Below are 17,570 nucleotides of genomic sequence, written 5' to 3' on the forward strand. Positions count from 1 at the left end.
TAAATCTTAGTTAGCCAAAGCATCCTGCTGGACACTGGTGTATGAAATTATGGACGGTTGAAAAGACATGTTCCGCATTCAACGTACATTTCTAAGGCAACTGGATGGACACTACCTAGATGCCTGCCTGGCAAATGTCTTGGATGATGCACGTGTGGTGGGACGTTGGTTCTTCAAAAAGCATCCATCTCAAGTCAGAACTACATAAATAACAATAAATTACAATAATGGGAAGAAACAAGAGAAAACTGCATAAAGACAATTAAGAAGAACCTCTGTGAAGTGCTACTAAGGAGGCATAAGCCCCATCCTTGATATTGATTAAAGCTTCATGCTTCCCTTTCTCTATGATCACTCCATTCTTAACCACAGCAATTAGATCAGCTGCTTTGATTGTGGACAGCCGGTGGGCCACCACGATCGTTGTTCGATTCATCATCACTTGATCCAATGCCTCCTGAACCACTCGCTCGGACTCAGTGTCCAGCGCACTTGTCGCCTCATCCAATAGCAGAATCTTTGGCTCTTTCACTATGGCACGTGCAATAGCCACCCGTTGCTTCTGCCCACCTGACAGTTGGACCCCTCGCTCTCCTACTACTGTGTTGTACCCCTACAGATTTCAATGTGTTTCAAGAAAATAAAGGAATGCGAATAACTTTTATAATTCAGTAATTCAAATCTAATAGCAAAATGACAATAAAAATAAGGAATCCATCCATTATGTAGGGTGTATTTTAAGGAAGAGAGCCATTTTGTTGTTTCATGGAAACCGTGTTTTCTTCAATCCCACTGCAGGAAACAATTGGGCTGATCATTTTAGAAAGGGACAGGATGGGTCCAGTCGCTTCCACCAGTCGGATACCCTGAAAAACTGAACTGGGTCACTGTATTCTTACCTGGTGCAAACCACTTATAAACTTGTGGGCGTTTGCAGACTCTGCCGCTGCTGAAATCTCCGCTTCGGTTGCATTTCCTTCCTTTCCATAGGCAATGTTGGCTCGGATCGTGTCGTTGAACAACACTGGTTCTTGACTCACCAGACCCATCTGCTGCCTCAACCACCTCAACTGTAACTTTTGAATTTCGATTCCATCCAGCATAATGTAACCTGAATCAGGATCATAGAATCTTTGCAACAGCGAGATCACAGTCGATTTCCCGCTCCCACTTTCTCCAACCAGTGCGACTGTCTGAGGGGCAAAATTGAGATCGTTAGATGTCATAAGTAGCTCTTGGGCTTGCACTAGGATCATTTCAAAAGTTATGTAACATGCAACAAATTACTCAAACATACATCGTATAAGATGAATATATACAAAGAGCTAGTGCTTCTACCAAGCAGCATATGCACTCTTGCCATGTCCCTCTCTGCAATGTCGAGCAGCAGTTGCATGATTAGCTGTTTTAATGAGGTTATCGTCGTACTTTGGTTCTAATGATTATGAACGGTTATCGCTGATTCTATGACTCTCTAGTGCATACACGTGTCATATTGGAGAAATATGTTCCGTCTTGTTATGTTCTGTTGTTACATATGTGGTATTAGTTGAGTAATTACTTGTATTAGCAAGATTAGTCTCATATGTCAATACCTTCACCCCCATTCTCTACTCCATAAATACTCCACTTGAGTTCTATAGATGAAGTTGGGGAGTTTTTCTTTTTACCCAAAAAATGTCATCATCTAAACCATATCCCAACTAATTGGAGTCAGCTACACGAATCCTTTTCTTCCATTCCACTCTATTAAGGGCCATAACTTCAGTTAGATCGTAGGTTACATGCGCATGCGCCCACACACAAAAAGAGAGTCAGTCTGCATAATTTTCAGCACAGGTTCTTTGTGTTTTAAGGATATGTTAATCATCTACTTGGAAGATCAATTAATTGTATCTAAGCATCCATTTACAGGAACTTCAAACATATCAAATGCTATAATATCATCATCATCACGACAGCCTTTTTCTTCCTATTTGGAGTTGGCTCTACAAATCCTGTGGTGCTAATCATACTATGCAGGCCCTATCATTGGTAAGTGACCAACCTTCATTCACTTCTCACCACCTCAATTGAGGTCCTATTAGGTCTTCATCTCATCCTCCTTTCAGGCCTTCTGACTCACTTAAAATTTCCCCTCCTTGATGGGGCCATCTACAGTTTTCGTAGCTTATGACCGAACCATCTCAATCCGTTCTCCATCATATTATCTCATATGGGGCTACTCTTAGTCCGCTTCAAATAACCTCTTCCTGGTTTTGTCCTTCCTAATCTCCCCACACATCCGTCTCAACAACCCCCATCTTCGCAGCGGCCATTATCTATCAATTTCGCATCTTGATTGTTCAACACTTTGGCCTGTAAAAAAACATAGTCAGTAGATTATCAGTACTATAAAATTTTCCCTGGGAGTATCGTAGGCATGCGGCAATCACACTACTCTAGAGGCAGATCTCCACCACATCCACCAAGCTCAGATCCTATTGGAAACCTCCTCATCTATCTTTCCATCTTTTCAGATATGCAGCTAACGAAACGTGTTTCTTCAAGGAATCTGTGAGTCTTCAATTTTACAAAGGCCTTGCCTTTATGACTGTTCCTGCTGAAGTAGCATTCTAAATGTTGTATTGGTTCAGATAAATTTTAAACCTCCGGACTCTAGAGCCTCCCTCCAAACCTCTAATTTAGCATTTGGCTAACATCTAGTCTCTACTAACACCACATCATCCCCAAGCAACATTGATCAATGAATGCTCATGATTTTCTTGGCAAAGCTTTTATGGCCTGCTGCCCACTGGACATCACCTTCCTACTACGTGGAATTATCAAATGCTACAATATCAGAGACCTAAATCAAAGTAATCGCATAGTTAATCCGAATAGGATTTGGTAGCATGCAATTAATCGAATAAGAAAATGTAAATTAGTAGCAGTCATGAAACAGGTGCATTTCTGTAAATTTGTTTATTGAGAATTACCTTGCCAGATTGAATGGCCAGGCAGAGGTCTTGGAATATTTGAACATTTGGCCTCGTGGGATACCTGAAACTGACATGCTGAAACTCAATGTCACCCTTCACATATTCAATTGTCGCTCCGGAATCATTACTTGGATCTATCTTTGATTTCCTATCGAGAAGTGCAAATATAGAAGCTGCAGAAGCCTTTGCTTTTGTGGCATCTGGTGCTAGGGAGCTTGACTGAGAAACTCCAATGGCTGCCATGGTCAGCGCAAAGAAAACCTGTAAAGCAGGTGAGAAGCGATGAATTCAGAGGATCAAAATGATGCACCAATTTTATATTGTAAATTGCTAAATGGTTCATGATTTTTTTTCTCCTCCTGTTTTTCATCATCCAGTATTTTATATTGTAAATTGCAAAATTGTCATCAATAACATTAGTTTTCTTTACAAACTTCAAAAATTTCATTGACAAGTTGTGTAGAGATGCATCACATACACGTAAAACATGCATGAAATTTGTCTTCCCATCCTCAACGAGCCGAGCCCCAGCATAGAAACTGGTTGAGTAGGCACAGAACAGCAGGAAAAAGGTGAGCCCGAAACCAACGCCGCTGACCAGCCCCTGCTTTATTCCTGTCTTCATAGGACCTTGACATTTCTTTCTATAGAGTTCCATAACCTTCTCTTCCGCACAAAAAGAGGCGACTGTTCTTATACTCCCAACTGCATCATTAGCAACCTGAGTCGCTTCCTCATACATCATCTACACAATTCAATTTCAAATTTCCATCCTCATTAGAAACCAATTAATATGACATAGTTTATTGGAGCATTGTTTGCTTCCTCATACACAATCTACAATCCAATTTCAAATTTCCATCCTCATTAAAAACTAATTAATATGACATAGTATGTTGGAGCATTGACAATGTGAACACCACCTTCACTTTTGCTTCGTTTGGATAAGCAAGCGAATTAAATTGCAAACATTTAGATTAGGATGCGTTTGGTTGCACCAAATATCATGAAAATTTTATGATATTTTCAACAAATTAGACTTATTAGTCATTAAATTTTATGATATTTGGTGCAACCAAACGCACTCTTAATCCAGTGGAAATGACAAAAGCAATGATATTCCCTACTTTTCTTAACAAGGAACTAACCACAAATTGCAGTTACGAACCTTTCAAGTCCTACTTGAGATAGCAATGCAATTGTGATGTAGAGCCTGTATCCTATAAATGCTAAGGGAGGAGGCATTGTGATTTAGTCACTTCCACTTTCTTAGAGACTAATAGTTGCAATTCATTTCAATAATGCATCCAAACACACCCTTCAGGTGTAATCAAATCCCAGTTTCCTTGCATTCTAAATACTTCGAAGGTGCTCCAGACATTTACAATGTCAAACTAGCATATATCAATAAAAAACAAAGTTAAATTAACGGAACATAGGCATTTGTAAAATTGTTCAAAGTCATCAGCTTTCTTTGATTCACTGACAATGAAAATTTGTGTGAATGATCTTTTCCGGAAATATTTGAAAGGACTGCTTCAAAAAAAGATCTTGACATTTTTTTTGCAAATCATAAAGATGGTTTCTTCTTTGTTGCAAAAAGAAAAAGTTGGTTTTATGATTTCATCCTATTCACAACATTTTCAAGGAGTTGAAAAGCAAACCTTTGCGTCTGCACTGAATCCCTTCAAGAACTTCATTTCGACCCATCCACCAAGGCCTATCAATGGTACCATAGCTAAGATTATTAGAGCCAATTGCCAATTCGCTTCAAATGCGATTACCAGTCCAGCAATCACAGATGCAGCATTCTGCACCATCAGTGCAAGCGCATCTCCAACCAGTCCACGAATGGTTGCGGCATCCACTGACAGCTTCGCACCAATCGCACCGCTCGAATTCTCAGCGTTATCAAACCACTCAATCTCCATGTGTACCACCTTCTTGAATGACATCAACCGGATCCTTTTTATCAACTGGCAGCCGGCTATGCCAAATAGGTATGTTCGAGCTGAGGATGCCACTAGTGAGACCACGCCAAGGCCGATGAACATCAATGACCAAAACCTGGACTCCTTACGTATCTTGTCAGGTGGCTTATAGAGCATCCGAATTATACTAGAAATAAAGATTGCAAAAAGGGGAAATATGACACCATTGATGACTGCTGCAACACCGCCGAGCAGCAGTATTGGGAACTCTGGCCTGTTGAGATAGGCGAGTCGGCGGAGTGAAACTTTGTGTACCTTCTCTGATGGCATTGGGATTTCGGGTTCCAGTTCTAGGGCTTCTTGGATATCGGGTGCGGGCGGTAGCCTAGTCGAGATTGAAAATGAGTGGTGGCTTCTGTTTCCATCACTCCTGGATGATTCCCTGCTTAAAGATCGTCGGAAAGATGAGCGTTGGATCAATGTTGGATTAAAATCTGATGTAATTTCCTGCTTGTTGCGACCAGTTAGCTTTGAATCTTCTGATTCCTGTTGTACTTCTTGCAAGCGTATTAGTTGACAATATGCTCCGTTTGGATCCGTGAGAAGCTCTGAATGAGAACCTGATCAATAGAAAAATGTTGGGGACTCAATCTATAATATGATTATGTGATTATGATTGTTAAAACTTTTTAATTTTGTGAGTACTAAGAAAATATCTGGAAATCTGTCCGTCATTTAGAAAAAAAAGGGATTTTTTGGAGATGTCGGTGTTTATCTTTCTTGAAGAGGAATAGTGCCACCATGTATGGATTTCATGGAGTTCAATGATGGAAAACAAAAACATCTCTACAGAACAGGTAGCATTGCGATGATCAGAATTGTTGATTTGGCGGGCCAGGCTCAAAAGGCAAGGCAATCACACTGTCGTGGATCAGTTGTTGTATCCACATTCAATAGAACCGACGAAATTGATGGTCCCAATTGCAATAATTGCATGCTACAAGCACCTGTTAAACAAGGGCACAACTAGGTTATGAATACATCGATGAGGCTCTTACCCTTTTCAACTAGTGATCCTCGATGAATCACGGCGATCATGTCAGCATTCCTCACTGTACTCAGGCGATGGGCCACAATGACAGTGGTTCGGTTGACCATGATCCTGTCTAGCGCCTCCTGCACGATCCGTTCAGACCCTGCATCGAGCGCACTTGTCGCTTCGTCTAGGAGGAGGATTCGTGGGTCCTTTAGAATTGCTCTAGCTATAGCAATTCTCTGCTTCTGCCCTCCTGATAGCAGAGTTCCATGCTCACCCACCATGGTGTCCAGACCCTGAAATATATAGTATAAAATAGCATAAGAGTTAAACAGTCATTCATTTATTACTTATAATTACAGTTTACAAAGGGTACAAAAACACTGTATTTATGCATAAAAACCAGATACATAATAGCAAAGATCAACAAAAAACGATAAGGGTGTGTTTGGATGCACTATCCAATTGAATTGCAAAGCTACAATAAATGATCTAATAAATCAGAAATGACAAAATTGTGGATACTATCCTAACACCACCAATAAAGGTCGAAAGAATTAAAACCTTAGGCATTTTGTCTATGAATTTGGAAGCATTAGCAAGCTCAGTGGCAGCTCTGATCTCTTCAACAGTTGCACCGTCCTTGCCGTAGGCAATATTATCTTTGATGCTTGAAGCAAACAACACAGGTTCCTGACTAACAAGCCCGATTTTCTCTCTGATCCATCTTAGCTGAAACTCCTTGAGATTTATACCATCTATAAGAACTTCACCAGATTGTGGGTCATAAAATCTCTCTATTAGACTGATCACTGTCGACTTTCCACTCCCGCTCTCTCCAACCAGGGCTGCTGTCATGCCGCTGGGTATGGAGAGAGAGAATCCGGCAAATATGTGCTCATCTGGCCTTGCTGGATAACTGAAATAGACATCTCTTAATTCGATCTCTCCTCGGATGTCATCCAGCTTTAGTCCACTAGTGTTGTATGTATCTATCTCTGGATTCCTCTTGATTGTCTCAAACATCTTGAATGCTGCAGCTTGTCCTGCTGCAAATGCACTCATGCATGGAGAGGCCTGGCCCAGAGATCTGAATCATAATGGCATACAGACAGAAAAAGGAGTAAATCTTGTTCAGGTTCTCAGCAATCAGAAAGGCACTATAGATACATGAATGCATAATGCATGTGTGTAGATGTATCTCATGTTTACAAATAGTATAATTTTCCAAGATTATGGGTGCGTTTGGTTGAATCAAATATCATGATATTTGGCGCAACCAAATGCCCGTAAATAACTTTTCTATAATACACATGCTTCCAAGATGATTCTTCATTACTTTTCAGTATGATCTCAGAACTGATTGTAATTCCTCCAGCTCTTCATGAAGATTAATGGTTAAGGTTTGACAGATTCACATGTACACTTATATGCAGCACATGTGCCAACCTGGCAACTGTGTGGGATAATGAGTGCAAATTAGGCGGGGCTTCATGCTCATGTACTGTTTAGGTGGGCCACCTCTTAAGAAAAACAAACAGATGGCTTAAAAACATTCTTGTCAACAGCCCACCTTCAACATATGCATGGGGCCCACATGATCAGCGGACCTGCCTGATCTTTGTGCCAGGTCAGCTTCATGGTACAGCTCACCTTACTCACGGCTATGATGTCCCATACATTTGCCAGTTTGGTTCATGTGCTGCTGTTGTAAAGGTGCGTGGGGAGAGAAGTGTGGTGGAGCTCGCATACTTCTCTGGTATTAATGGTTTTACAAGGACTAAACAGATTTTTGAAAGCTTAAGAAGTGGCAGCTTGCAAACTTACAAGGCGCCGGTCAACACTGCAAAAATCACAGTCATCACATTACCACCTGAATATCCTTTGTTCAGTACCATCCTTGAACCGAACCATATAGCCAAAGCATAGCAGCACAACACAAGAAACATGAAAACACCAAGGCCTACTCCTGCAGCCAAACCCTCCTGAATATTGGACTTGTAAGCAGACTTCAGAGACTTGTTGTATTTATCTATAGCTTGCTTCTCCCCAGTAAATGATGCAACCTGAAGAAGAGAACATTTTAGTCATGCTTTCTCAAAAAGAAAAAAAGAAGACAGACGGAAACTGAGGCTGCATTTGGATGCTCAATGGAATTGGATTGCATGAAATCCATTCAACAAAGTGGAAATGACCCAATTGAGTTTAGCCCATCTCACCCCACGCTAGCAATTCGGATTTTCCGAGATCATCCTGAAATGTACGGAATTGCAATTGCAGCTGGTTGTCATTATGAATTAAAATGGTCCTACTTTAGTTTTGGACATTGCTCCTGTATTTCATCATATTTCATCTTAGTATTGCAATACAGTCCAACTGAGCACCCATATCCATCATAAGGGCCTGTTTGGGTGCCACGTAAAAATGAGTTCTCATTTTATTTAATCCTATTCATGTATTAAATATATATATATTTTGCACAGGATTAAAAATATAACCAACAATTATAGAAAGTAGGATCTTTAATATGTAATTGACGTTAACTAAAATGAGGTGAACTCATTTTTTAAGTGTCACCCAAAGAGGCTCTTATGGAGTTCGTCTCATTTTAGTGACGCATAATTATGTACTAGAGATCATGATTGTTGGTCTTCAAGATTTTTAATCATTACCAAGATGAAATATGATCTCTAACATATAATTACAGTTAATTAAATTGAGATGAAGTCATTTTTAAGTGGCACCCAAACAGGCCCCAAATGTTCATTATTAGGAATAAGTCTGCTACTGTTTGTGCATGTATGTCATGATGGAAAATTTTATATACCGTTCTAATTGAGCTAATTGTCTGTTCTACAACAACTCCTGCTTCTGTGTAAGCTGTTTGGCCACGGGATGCCATCTTGGTTATAACGATCGCCATTACTGCACCTGAGATTGCCAGAGGAGGAATAACAGAGAGCATGATAAGGGCCAGAAGCCACCCTTTAAAAAATGCTATTACAAAGCCTCCTGCGAAAGTTGATAGCAGCTGAATGAATTTACCAACCTGTAAAATGGAATAAAAAACTTGAAACATGTCCAAGAAGGAGATACTCAGCAATCAACTGGCATTCGTGAAAGATCAATCGTCTATAAAGAAAGCAAAAGCATGTCTGTTTTTTCCCCTGTATTTCCTCAGGAGGGTCGAAGGCAGCAGTAAGTGGAATTCATTAGCAATCAGTTTCCACTACTCAATCAGCAAGAATGCCATTGTGATGTGTTGTTGGGTGTGATGATATTCAGCTAAAGATTTCTATGCAGTAATCCATCAGTATATACAAAATCATTTCTTCTTTTTTCTTTGACAGTAGGATTACCAAGATAATCATGAGATTGCAAGACAGATGGCAAGAAATTTTCAGTATATACTAAATCAGCTGCACTATAACATACAAATTGCAACAGGTGATACTGAATTAAAGCCAACAAAGCATTTTTAATAGTAGAAAACTGTCTTCTAAGCTGAATTATATCACATTCCCAATCCATTGATCCAACTTAAAAGGAACAACCATGAACTTCCCAATGCTATTTAAAATCACTCGAGGAGAACTGACTAGGAACAATTGTGAATAATTATTTTAGCAATCGATGGTTGATGTCGAGTTGTTGACTACAATAGAAAAACACCAACATGGTAAAGTAATGATTGGAGGCAAGCGAAATAATATTGATACCTTCTCACCCATGGCATCTTGAATGAGAACGGTATCGCCTGACATCCTCCCAACAACTTCTCCTGTGCTCGTTTCCTTGTCAAAGAATGCAATGTCTTGTCTCAGTATCATTCTCAAGTACAAATTCCTTATTCGGGCCGCCTGTCTTTCCCCAGTGACTACCCAGCAAGACAACTCTGACAAACAACAACAAGGGCTTTCTCCATCTTTAATAGTTCGAATAGAGTTCTAGGCTATATAAGATTACTGAGAAAGCTGCTAAAAGAGAGACGATAATGTACTTACGGAAGAATGCTGCCAGGCCCGTCACCACAGCCATATAAATAAATTTCAGAGATACCTGAAAACGTCAAACGGATATCATTATAACTAATTTCAGATACACAAACGTGCTCACTCTACTCTTATACAAGAATGGTGCAGAAAGAAAAATAACATATTAAAATAAGAGTAATTAGGAACCTGTCTCTCCAAATGGATATGATAGCAATTCTTTTCAAACCCATGAATCAGGACCATCACTTCAACGCAATGAAGCATGCAACTAGTCCTGTGATTTAGGTTTTGATGGGGACATCACGCGCACACGCACGCCCCCCTATGCACATACGCAAGGAGGAGGGCCTCACCATCGATCTGGATGGATGACGATGTCCAGGGAGGGCCTCCTAGTTAGAGGACTATGTTTTGGTTTGTTGGAGTGGGCCCGATAGCTATGTAAAGCCCACCATGGGATCGTGGCCCACTAGTTTTATTAATTTCATATTTTACGTTTTGCTTATTATTGTTATTTAAAGTATCATGGACGGTTTAGATTACTTTGATTAATTGTTATTTTTTATTACTTCATCGCCAAGTAATAGGGTTTTCTTATAAATAGGCACCCCTTGTAGATTTTTTTTTTTCTCATTGAAGATTAATAAAAAAATTCTTGCGTTTTTCTACTCCTCTGAGCTTCTGAGTTGTGAAAATCTAATTGGGTGTGAAACCTTCCCTTCCTCAAAGGGCTGACTACCGTGGTGTAAAGCCACATCTATCCCGATTCGCCCCCATCTTCTACTATCCATACTTCTCATCTCTTATAATCATCTACGCCTCAAATCTGCCTTTTATTGCAGCTATTTTCCTCTTTATAACAGAATTCTAGAATTTGGCCCTGCAGGAGGGCTGGCGGGACAGACAGGAAACGGGGCGGGGATAAGCTTGTGAAGAAGCAAGCTTCTTCCCCCCCCCCCAACGGCGAAGCACCACGCACAAATCGCATATCGGATTGAGCCAAAACTCGGGGGTTTTAGAGCCCACCCCTGGCCGACCAGACTCACGGAGTTAGTTTCTAGATACAGGGCGCCCTCGCATGTGCGGTCAGGCCCCTGCGCACGTGCGTTAGGTCTGGCCCGTTGTCCGCATGCAAAGATTATTGACAGGTTCCGTTTTCTCACTTCTCTCATCCCTCTCGTACTTACCTTCCATAACCCTAACCCTAGATTGCATCAATTCCAATTTATTTGCTCCTTTTCCCTAACCCTAGGGTTTTTTTGGATTGAAACCTGTGAATCCCTTGGATTGTGAATATATTTTTGTGCATGCGTGGATGACTATACTTCCCTTTGAGTATTGTTTGGTCCATAATTTTTAGTGATTTAGCCCTAACGTGTGTAGGCCTGGACCCACATAGATTCCCCTTGTTTAAATGTTTGAACTTTTGTATGGGACGTGGAATTTTTATGTGATTGTTTCTGAATTAGTATGATCTAAAGCCTCTAAGATCTTGCATATCATTGTTAATTTTCATGTCCTGCATCAAATTTGGTATCAAAGATTAAGGTTCTTGTAGGGAATGCATTGCATGTTTAGGGTTTAATTTATTTGTGTCCATTATGCATTAAGTAACATCATATAGAGTTGTTTAAAGGTCCATAATTTCTTATATATGCTGCTGAATTTTCTGCTATCAGAAAATCTGCATCTCTTTGCAGGATTTTCTGTAGACAGATTTTTTTTTACAGACAGGTTGCTGGAAATTGAGTAGTATTGTATCGTTTTCTCCATATAGAGTCCTATAGGATCATTTAGTCCTATCTAGGCGTATATATTTGTAGTAGAAGGTCCTCAAATTGAGTTAGTAGTTGTATGCCTATATGTACGGGTCGTGGTTTTGGCTTGCACCCTACACTAAACATGGAGTAATTGCAAGAGTCAATGAACAAGCTGACCCAATAGTTTGAGTCTTTGGGTAGGCGCTTGGAATAACGTATGGACCAATGCTTTGAATAGCTTAATGTGCGCATTACCCAACTAGAGACCTCCGCCAGGGCAAACCCCACCATTGGGGAAGATGCCCAATCTCAGGCAGGTGGTCAGGAGGATAGACCAAGGAATGGAGGTGGCCAAGGAATCAGTTATGGGCGCACACCCGTGCACCCACCCCGTGAGGTACATCAAGACCACTATGACCCTAATATGCAACTTCTCAAAGGAGTTAGAGTATATGCCCCCACGTTTGATGGCCACTTGGACCCTAAAGTTTTTTAAGATTAGTTGGCAGACATGGACCATCTTTTTGAGTGGTACGACATGTACGGCCTTGTGGCTAGAAAGAGTACACCAAAGGCTAGTGTAGAGTTATCCACTAAGGCCATTCCCGTAGTGGATGAGTTTCGTGATATCTTTCCTGCTGATCTACTGGATGAGTTTCCCCTTATGAGGGATATACAACACACTAGGACATGGGACACCGTACTACCTATAGCCAAGTTTGCGTTTAATAGTTCTGTTGATAGGTCTACAGATCTAAGTCATTTTAAAGTCGTTACTGGTTATAAACCTAGGAGACCTATTGATCTTGTCCCTATGTCATTGTCCCATAGGCCGTCAGAGTTTGCAGAATCACATTCATTCATGGCATAAAAAATCAGGCAGAAGATAATGACTAGTAATAAACATTACACACTTTCTGTAGACTAAAATAAGGGGCTGTTTGATTTTTAATTCCTTGGTAAATACAGGGAAACAAGTAATTATTACTTACGCCACCTGTTTGAAATTCGTCACGAATTATGTTTCGAAAAGCGGTCCATACAATATTTGTTTTTATTGATTTAAATATGTAGGCCCCACCATGATATATGTGAGTTATCTACACCATTCATCCTTTTAAAAAATACATTTTAAGGCATGAACGAACAATGATCATTAAGACGTCAATGGTTGAAAGCTATTTTCTCCCTAGGGCCCACATTGATGTTTATTTGTCATCCAACCTGTTCATAAGGTCATACAGTCATAGATAAAGGGGAAGCAAAAATATCAGTTTGATCCAAAACTTTTAGGGTCCTCAAGAAGCTTTCAATGGTAGGAGTTGAATTCCCATTTTTTCCTGTGTTGTGGTCCACTTGATCTTTGGATCTGCTTCATTTTTTGGCTCATGCCCTAAAATGAGCTGGCTAAAGGGATGGACGGTGTGGAGAAGACACACACATCATGGTGGGCCCCACGATTTAACAAATTTCTCCTTGGGTGGTGTGAGGAGTGTTGTAATTGAAAAGGGGCGGTCAACATCACCCTGGAAATCCAACCAGAAATACATAGGTAAATAATTATTACCCATTTACCTTGAATTACCTGTGTAATTAGAAAATCAAACAGGCCCTAAATGTTTTAAGGAATTCAATGTAAGGGACTCTGTGATGGTCCATATCAGGCCAGAGCGGTATCCTCAAGGAGTCATTTGTAAATTACGTGCGCGTAGCGCTTGACCATTCAAAATTATAAAACGAAACGGTCTCAATGCGTATGTGGTAGATCTTCCACCTTCCATGGGAATTAGTTCCACATTCAATGTGGAGGATCTAGTTGCATTTCAGGGGACCACTAATACATTGTCCAGCTAGTCATCTAACCATCCTGATTCTAATTCATGGCCCCCTCCCGACCCATCTTCCCAGCATCTACCTCCCATACCAACCCTTCCCACACCCAGAGAGGAGATAAAGGATATTCTGGACCATCAGATAATATTCACGTCGAACGACGGATTTTAGAAGTTCTTGGTCAAGTGGAAGTCATGCCCAGCTCCAGACAGTACATGCTCATTGAGGATGAGCTTCAGAGACTTGATCCTTACATCTCAGACCGGTCCAGGAGTTTTGTTTCGCCAGTGGCGAAACCTTCGCAGACGGGGAGAATTGATGAGGACATCTCACGCACATACACGCCCTTCCTACGCATGTACACAAGGAGGAGGAAGGGCCCACCATCGATCTGGATTGATGACGACGTCCAGGGAGGGCCTCCTAGTTAGGGCTGCGTTTTGGTTCGTTGGAGTGGACCCAATAGTCATGTGAATTCCACCATGGGTTCTCATAATCGTGGTCCATTATTCTAATTAATTTAGTACTTTGAGTTTTGCTTATTATTGTTTTTAGTAATATCATGGACAGTTTAGATTGCTTTGATTAGTTGTTATTTGTTATTATTTTATCGCCAAGTAATAGGTTGCGCACATGGCGCAAGTTTTGGAGTATAGGGTTTTATTATAAATAGGCACCCCTTGTAGTTTTTTTCATTCAATGAGGATTAATAAAATTGTTGCGCTTTTCTGCTCCTCTAAATTTTTGATTTATGGAGATTCAATTGGATGTGAAACCCTCCTTTCCTCGAAGGGCTGACTACCATGGTGCAAAGCCACACCTATCTTGATTCGCTCCCACCTTCTTCCATCCATATTTATCTTCTCCTACAATCATCTACGCTTCAAATCTATCCTCTATTGCAGCCGTTTTTCTCTCTACAATAGATTTTCAGAATCTAGTCCTACAGGAGGGCTGAAACTTCGGCGGAGCACCACGCACAAATCGTGCATCAGATCGAGCTGAGATTTTGGAGTTTTAGAGTCCACCCCTGGCCGACCAGGGCCAAGCTGGTCTTTTTCTGAATAGTGGGCCCACACAAGTGCGTCCGGGATCACACGCATATGCGTCTAGGCCATTGTTGCTGTCCACAGGTGCGGTACTTCTCTGGTTTGTCTCTCTCATCTCTTTAACTCTTTTTTCACCCAAAATCCTTAAATCTAACCCTAAATTATTCAAAATTTCAAATTTATGCCCTTTCTTCAACCTTAGGGCTCCCCGAATTGAAATTTCTGAATCCCTTGAATTGGGGGAATTATTTCTGTGCGTGTGTGGATGAATTTACCATCCTTTAATTCTTGTTTGGTCTATGATTTTGATTGATCCGGCCCTAGCATGTGTAGGCCTAGATCCACATAAGATTCCCCTTGATTGAGTGTTTGAACTTTTGTGTGGGATGTGGAATTTTGTGTAATTGTTTTTGAACTAATGTGATCTAAAGCCTGAAAATCTTGCACATCATACTTGAATTTCCTTTCCTGCATGGTTTGAATGAAACTAAAAACTAGAGATAATTTAGGACGTCCGTAGAAAAACCATGTGGGGATACTTACCTTGGAAACTTCATTAAGCATCTTTTTAGGGTCCGGATTTTCTCCAAATGAATTAATCAACTGCCCAAAGAGAATGGTCGTAAAAGGTGTGGAAACGCCATTCACAGCAGCTGCAATGGATCCCACAATCATAAGCACAAAATCTACGGAGTCTGCAAATGAAAACAGCCTGTAGAATGGGATTGTGTTCTTGGTCGCCTCTTTTCCCTTGCTCTTCGTGTGTTGTTGTTGATCATGCATCTCTCCTAAGGTCTCATGAGCGTCCATCTGTGGTGAGTTGCTTATGGATTCATCTTGATGGAAGTTGCTATCGCGGATCAATCGACTCTCCTCAGCCATGTTATCAACTCACGACTAGTGATTCCTCAGTCGGAAAGCTTAGAAGAACTTACATTTTTTCTGCATTTCAAGACCTCTGTCGCTAGAAGTTGAATGCTTTGTCTGCATCCTCAGTTGAAGTCTGTGGTCTGTGAGAACAAAGCACAATTGAGAGAGAGAGAGAGAGATTTCAATGTGACTATATTCCAAAAGATACACATCAATGTCTAAAAGGACTGAAAGAACAATAAATGCTGACCATGATTTCTTGTAAACAAACAGATGATTTCCACTTTCTCCGGCAAAAGCAGCAGATTAAACACTTTTACATGAAACATGATTAAAAAAAAACAAGAACAGAATCCGTAAAGCCTAGGAAGATGAAAATCCCAGAAACTCTTAAATAGGGATGGAAGAAGGTGGCATGACTGTCTTTGACTGGAAACATGAACTCCACAAACAGAACTATTTAAATTCTCTAGCAGAGTTGAATAATTCTCACCTTCTTCGACCACATACCAAAAGATCAATGAAGATTATGGCTGCATTTAGATGTACATGAAACGATGTTTAGAAAGCACAGAAATTGGATTCAGCATTGAGTTGTCTATCAGTTTTCGAATTCAAACCCAAAACAACAATATTTTTCACCAGTAACTATCTATCTTTTATACAAGACAGTTCTGCCCAACTGCTATTCAAGCCATCAAAACTCGGCCTTGAAGTCCTACAAACAAGAACAAAAGAACATAAAACAAAAAAGAAGACGACCCATGTTCCGTTTTTAACCCAAAACACGATTTCTCCAAACAGAATGAGAGAGTTCTCAGCTAAGACTGCGAATTCAAACCTCGGAACATAGCACATTATCAGTTCCAAACATAGAAAACAAAACCCAACTTCCAAAAAACAAATACATAATAAAATGCTAAAATCAATGTATTGAAGATTGATAACTATTGGATCAACAACTTCCCAAAAGATCAAAATGGTGCTTGAATTCATACCTCCAGATTAATGGGTTCTCATTAACTTTTGGATTTTCCATCTGTGATGATCAGTTCATGTGATTCTTCCATTCGGTGCTCTGTTCTTGAAGCTGAGAGAATCTACTTTATAAGAACGCTTGCACTGTATTCTTCCAACTATGCCTTTTCAATTTCCAGTCAAGAACCGTGCAGATGGGTCCCTGAATGGAAAGAAAGTCACTTTTGGTAGAATCTCCCGCCAGTAACCATATGATCCTCAGCCCGAGTTACTGCACAGTATACTCAGTTTTGAGGGCCCATGATTCAGCGATCCAGACCGTCGGCCTGATGTCGCACACGATGGATGAATCATGTGGCAGAAGTAAACTCGATCAAGGCCCGGTTGTATTCCCACGCATGCGTACAAGATCAAGGGCATTCCCTGAATAGGCCACAATGCTATTTCCCTGATGGAAAATAAGCCATGTCAACATCGAGTGTGCCCTGTGCGTATGTTAGATTTAGACCGAGGTGTGATTTCAATAGATTTTCGGGTCTACTAAGGTGGGTGGATCCCTTACCATGGGCCCGCATGATGTATGTGCCTTACATCCACTCCTTTCATTCATTCTTTTTGAAAGCCAAGTAAATGATTAATACAAAGAGAAGGCAAGAACAACCGGAAAGAGTAATTAGTTTCCAAGATTTTGACTGTACTAGCCTTGTAACATCTCGGAAGGATCAATGTATGGAAGTATGCCCCACGTAGCCCTGACATGAAATTGCCCTTGTCCTTGGATCGGGTTGTATGGGTTTTGAGTTACCCACTTTTCAATTCTAATAATGAGATATGGACGGAATTTATAATTGAGCCCATTGAAACTTAGATTTAATATTTATTTTTTTAGTCCTCTATTTATATAGAAAGATAATAAGTTTTCACTGACGCGATATTTGTATGGCCCACAAAACTTAATAACTTATAATGGTGTTTGTTTAATACAAACTATTTTCTTATAATGTGGTCCATATAACTGGCGAATGTTGGACGTAGGCCAGTGGGGCCCACTGGTGAGCAATCACTAGTGGGTGGGTCCCATATGTTTAGGCTTTTTCCGGCCTTCTTTTCATTCGGTTGAGATTTCAAATTCAACTT

At 40.5% G+C, this 17,570-nt stretch overlaps 1 protein-coding gene across 1 annotated transcript; it reads right to left on the reverse strand.

The window, feature by feature from the left end:
• Positions 1-40: 40 nt before the first annotated feature.
• On the reverse strand, positions 41-16,559 carry LOC131225535 (ABC transporter B family member 11-like). The gene is made up of 13 exons (XM_058221074.1): positions 16,454-16,559; positions 15,129-15,588; positions 9,953-10,007; positions 9,668-9,843; positions 8,776-8,997; positions 7,776-8,014; positions 6,513-7,038; positions 5,971-6,244; positions 4,646-5,532; positions 3,460-3,726; positions 2,979-3,242; positions 900-1,193; positions 41-613 (listed from the first exon to the last, which is right to left on the reverse strand). Exons 2-13 carry the CDS (start codon positions 15,465-15,467, stop codon positions 263-265), a joined length of 3,894 nt encoding a protein of 1,297 aa, XP_058077057.1. The 5' UTR covers positions 15,468-15,588; positions 16,454-16,559; the 3' UTR covers positions 41-262.
• Positions 16,560-17,570: the final 1,011 nt, after the last annotated feature.

The sequence above is a fragment of the Magnolia sinica genome, chromosome 14 (assembly GCF_029962835.1).
Source record: "Magnolia sinica isolate HGM2019 chromosome 14, MsV1, whole genome shotgun sequence".
NCBI lineage: Eukaryota > Viridiplantae > Streptophyta > Magnoliopsida > Magnoliales > Magnoliaceae > Magnolia > Magnolia sinica.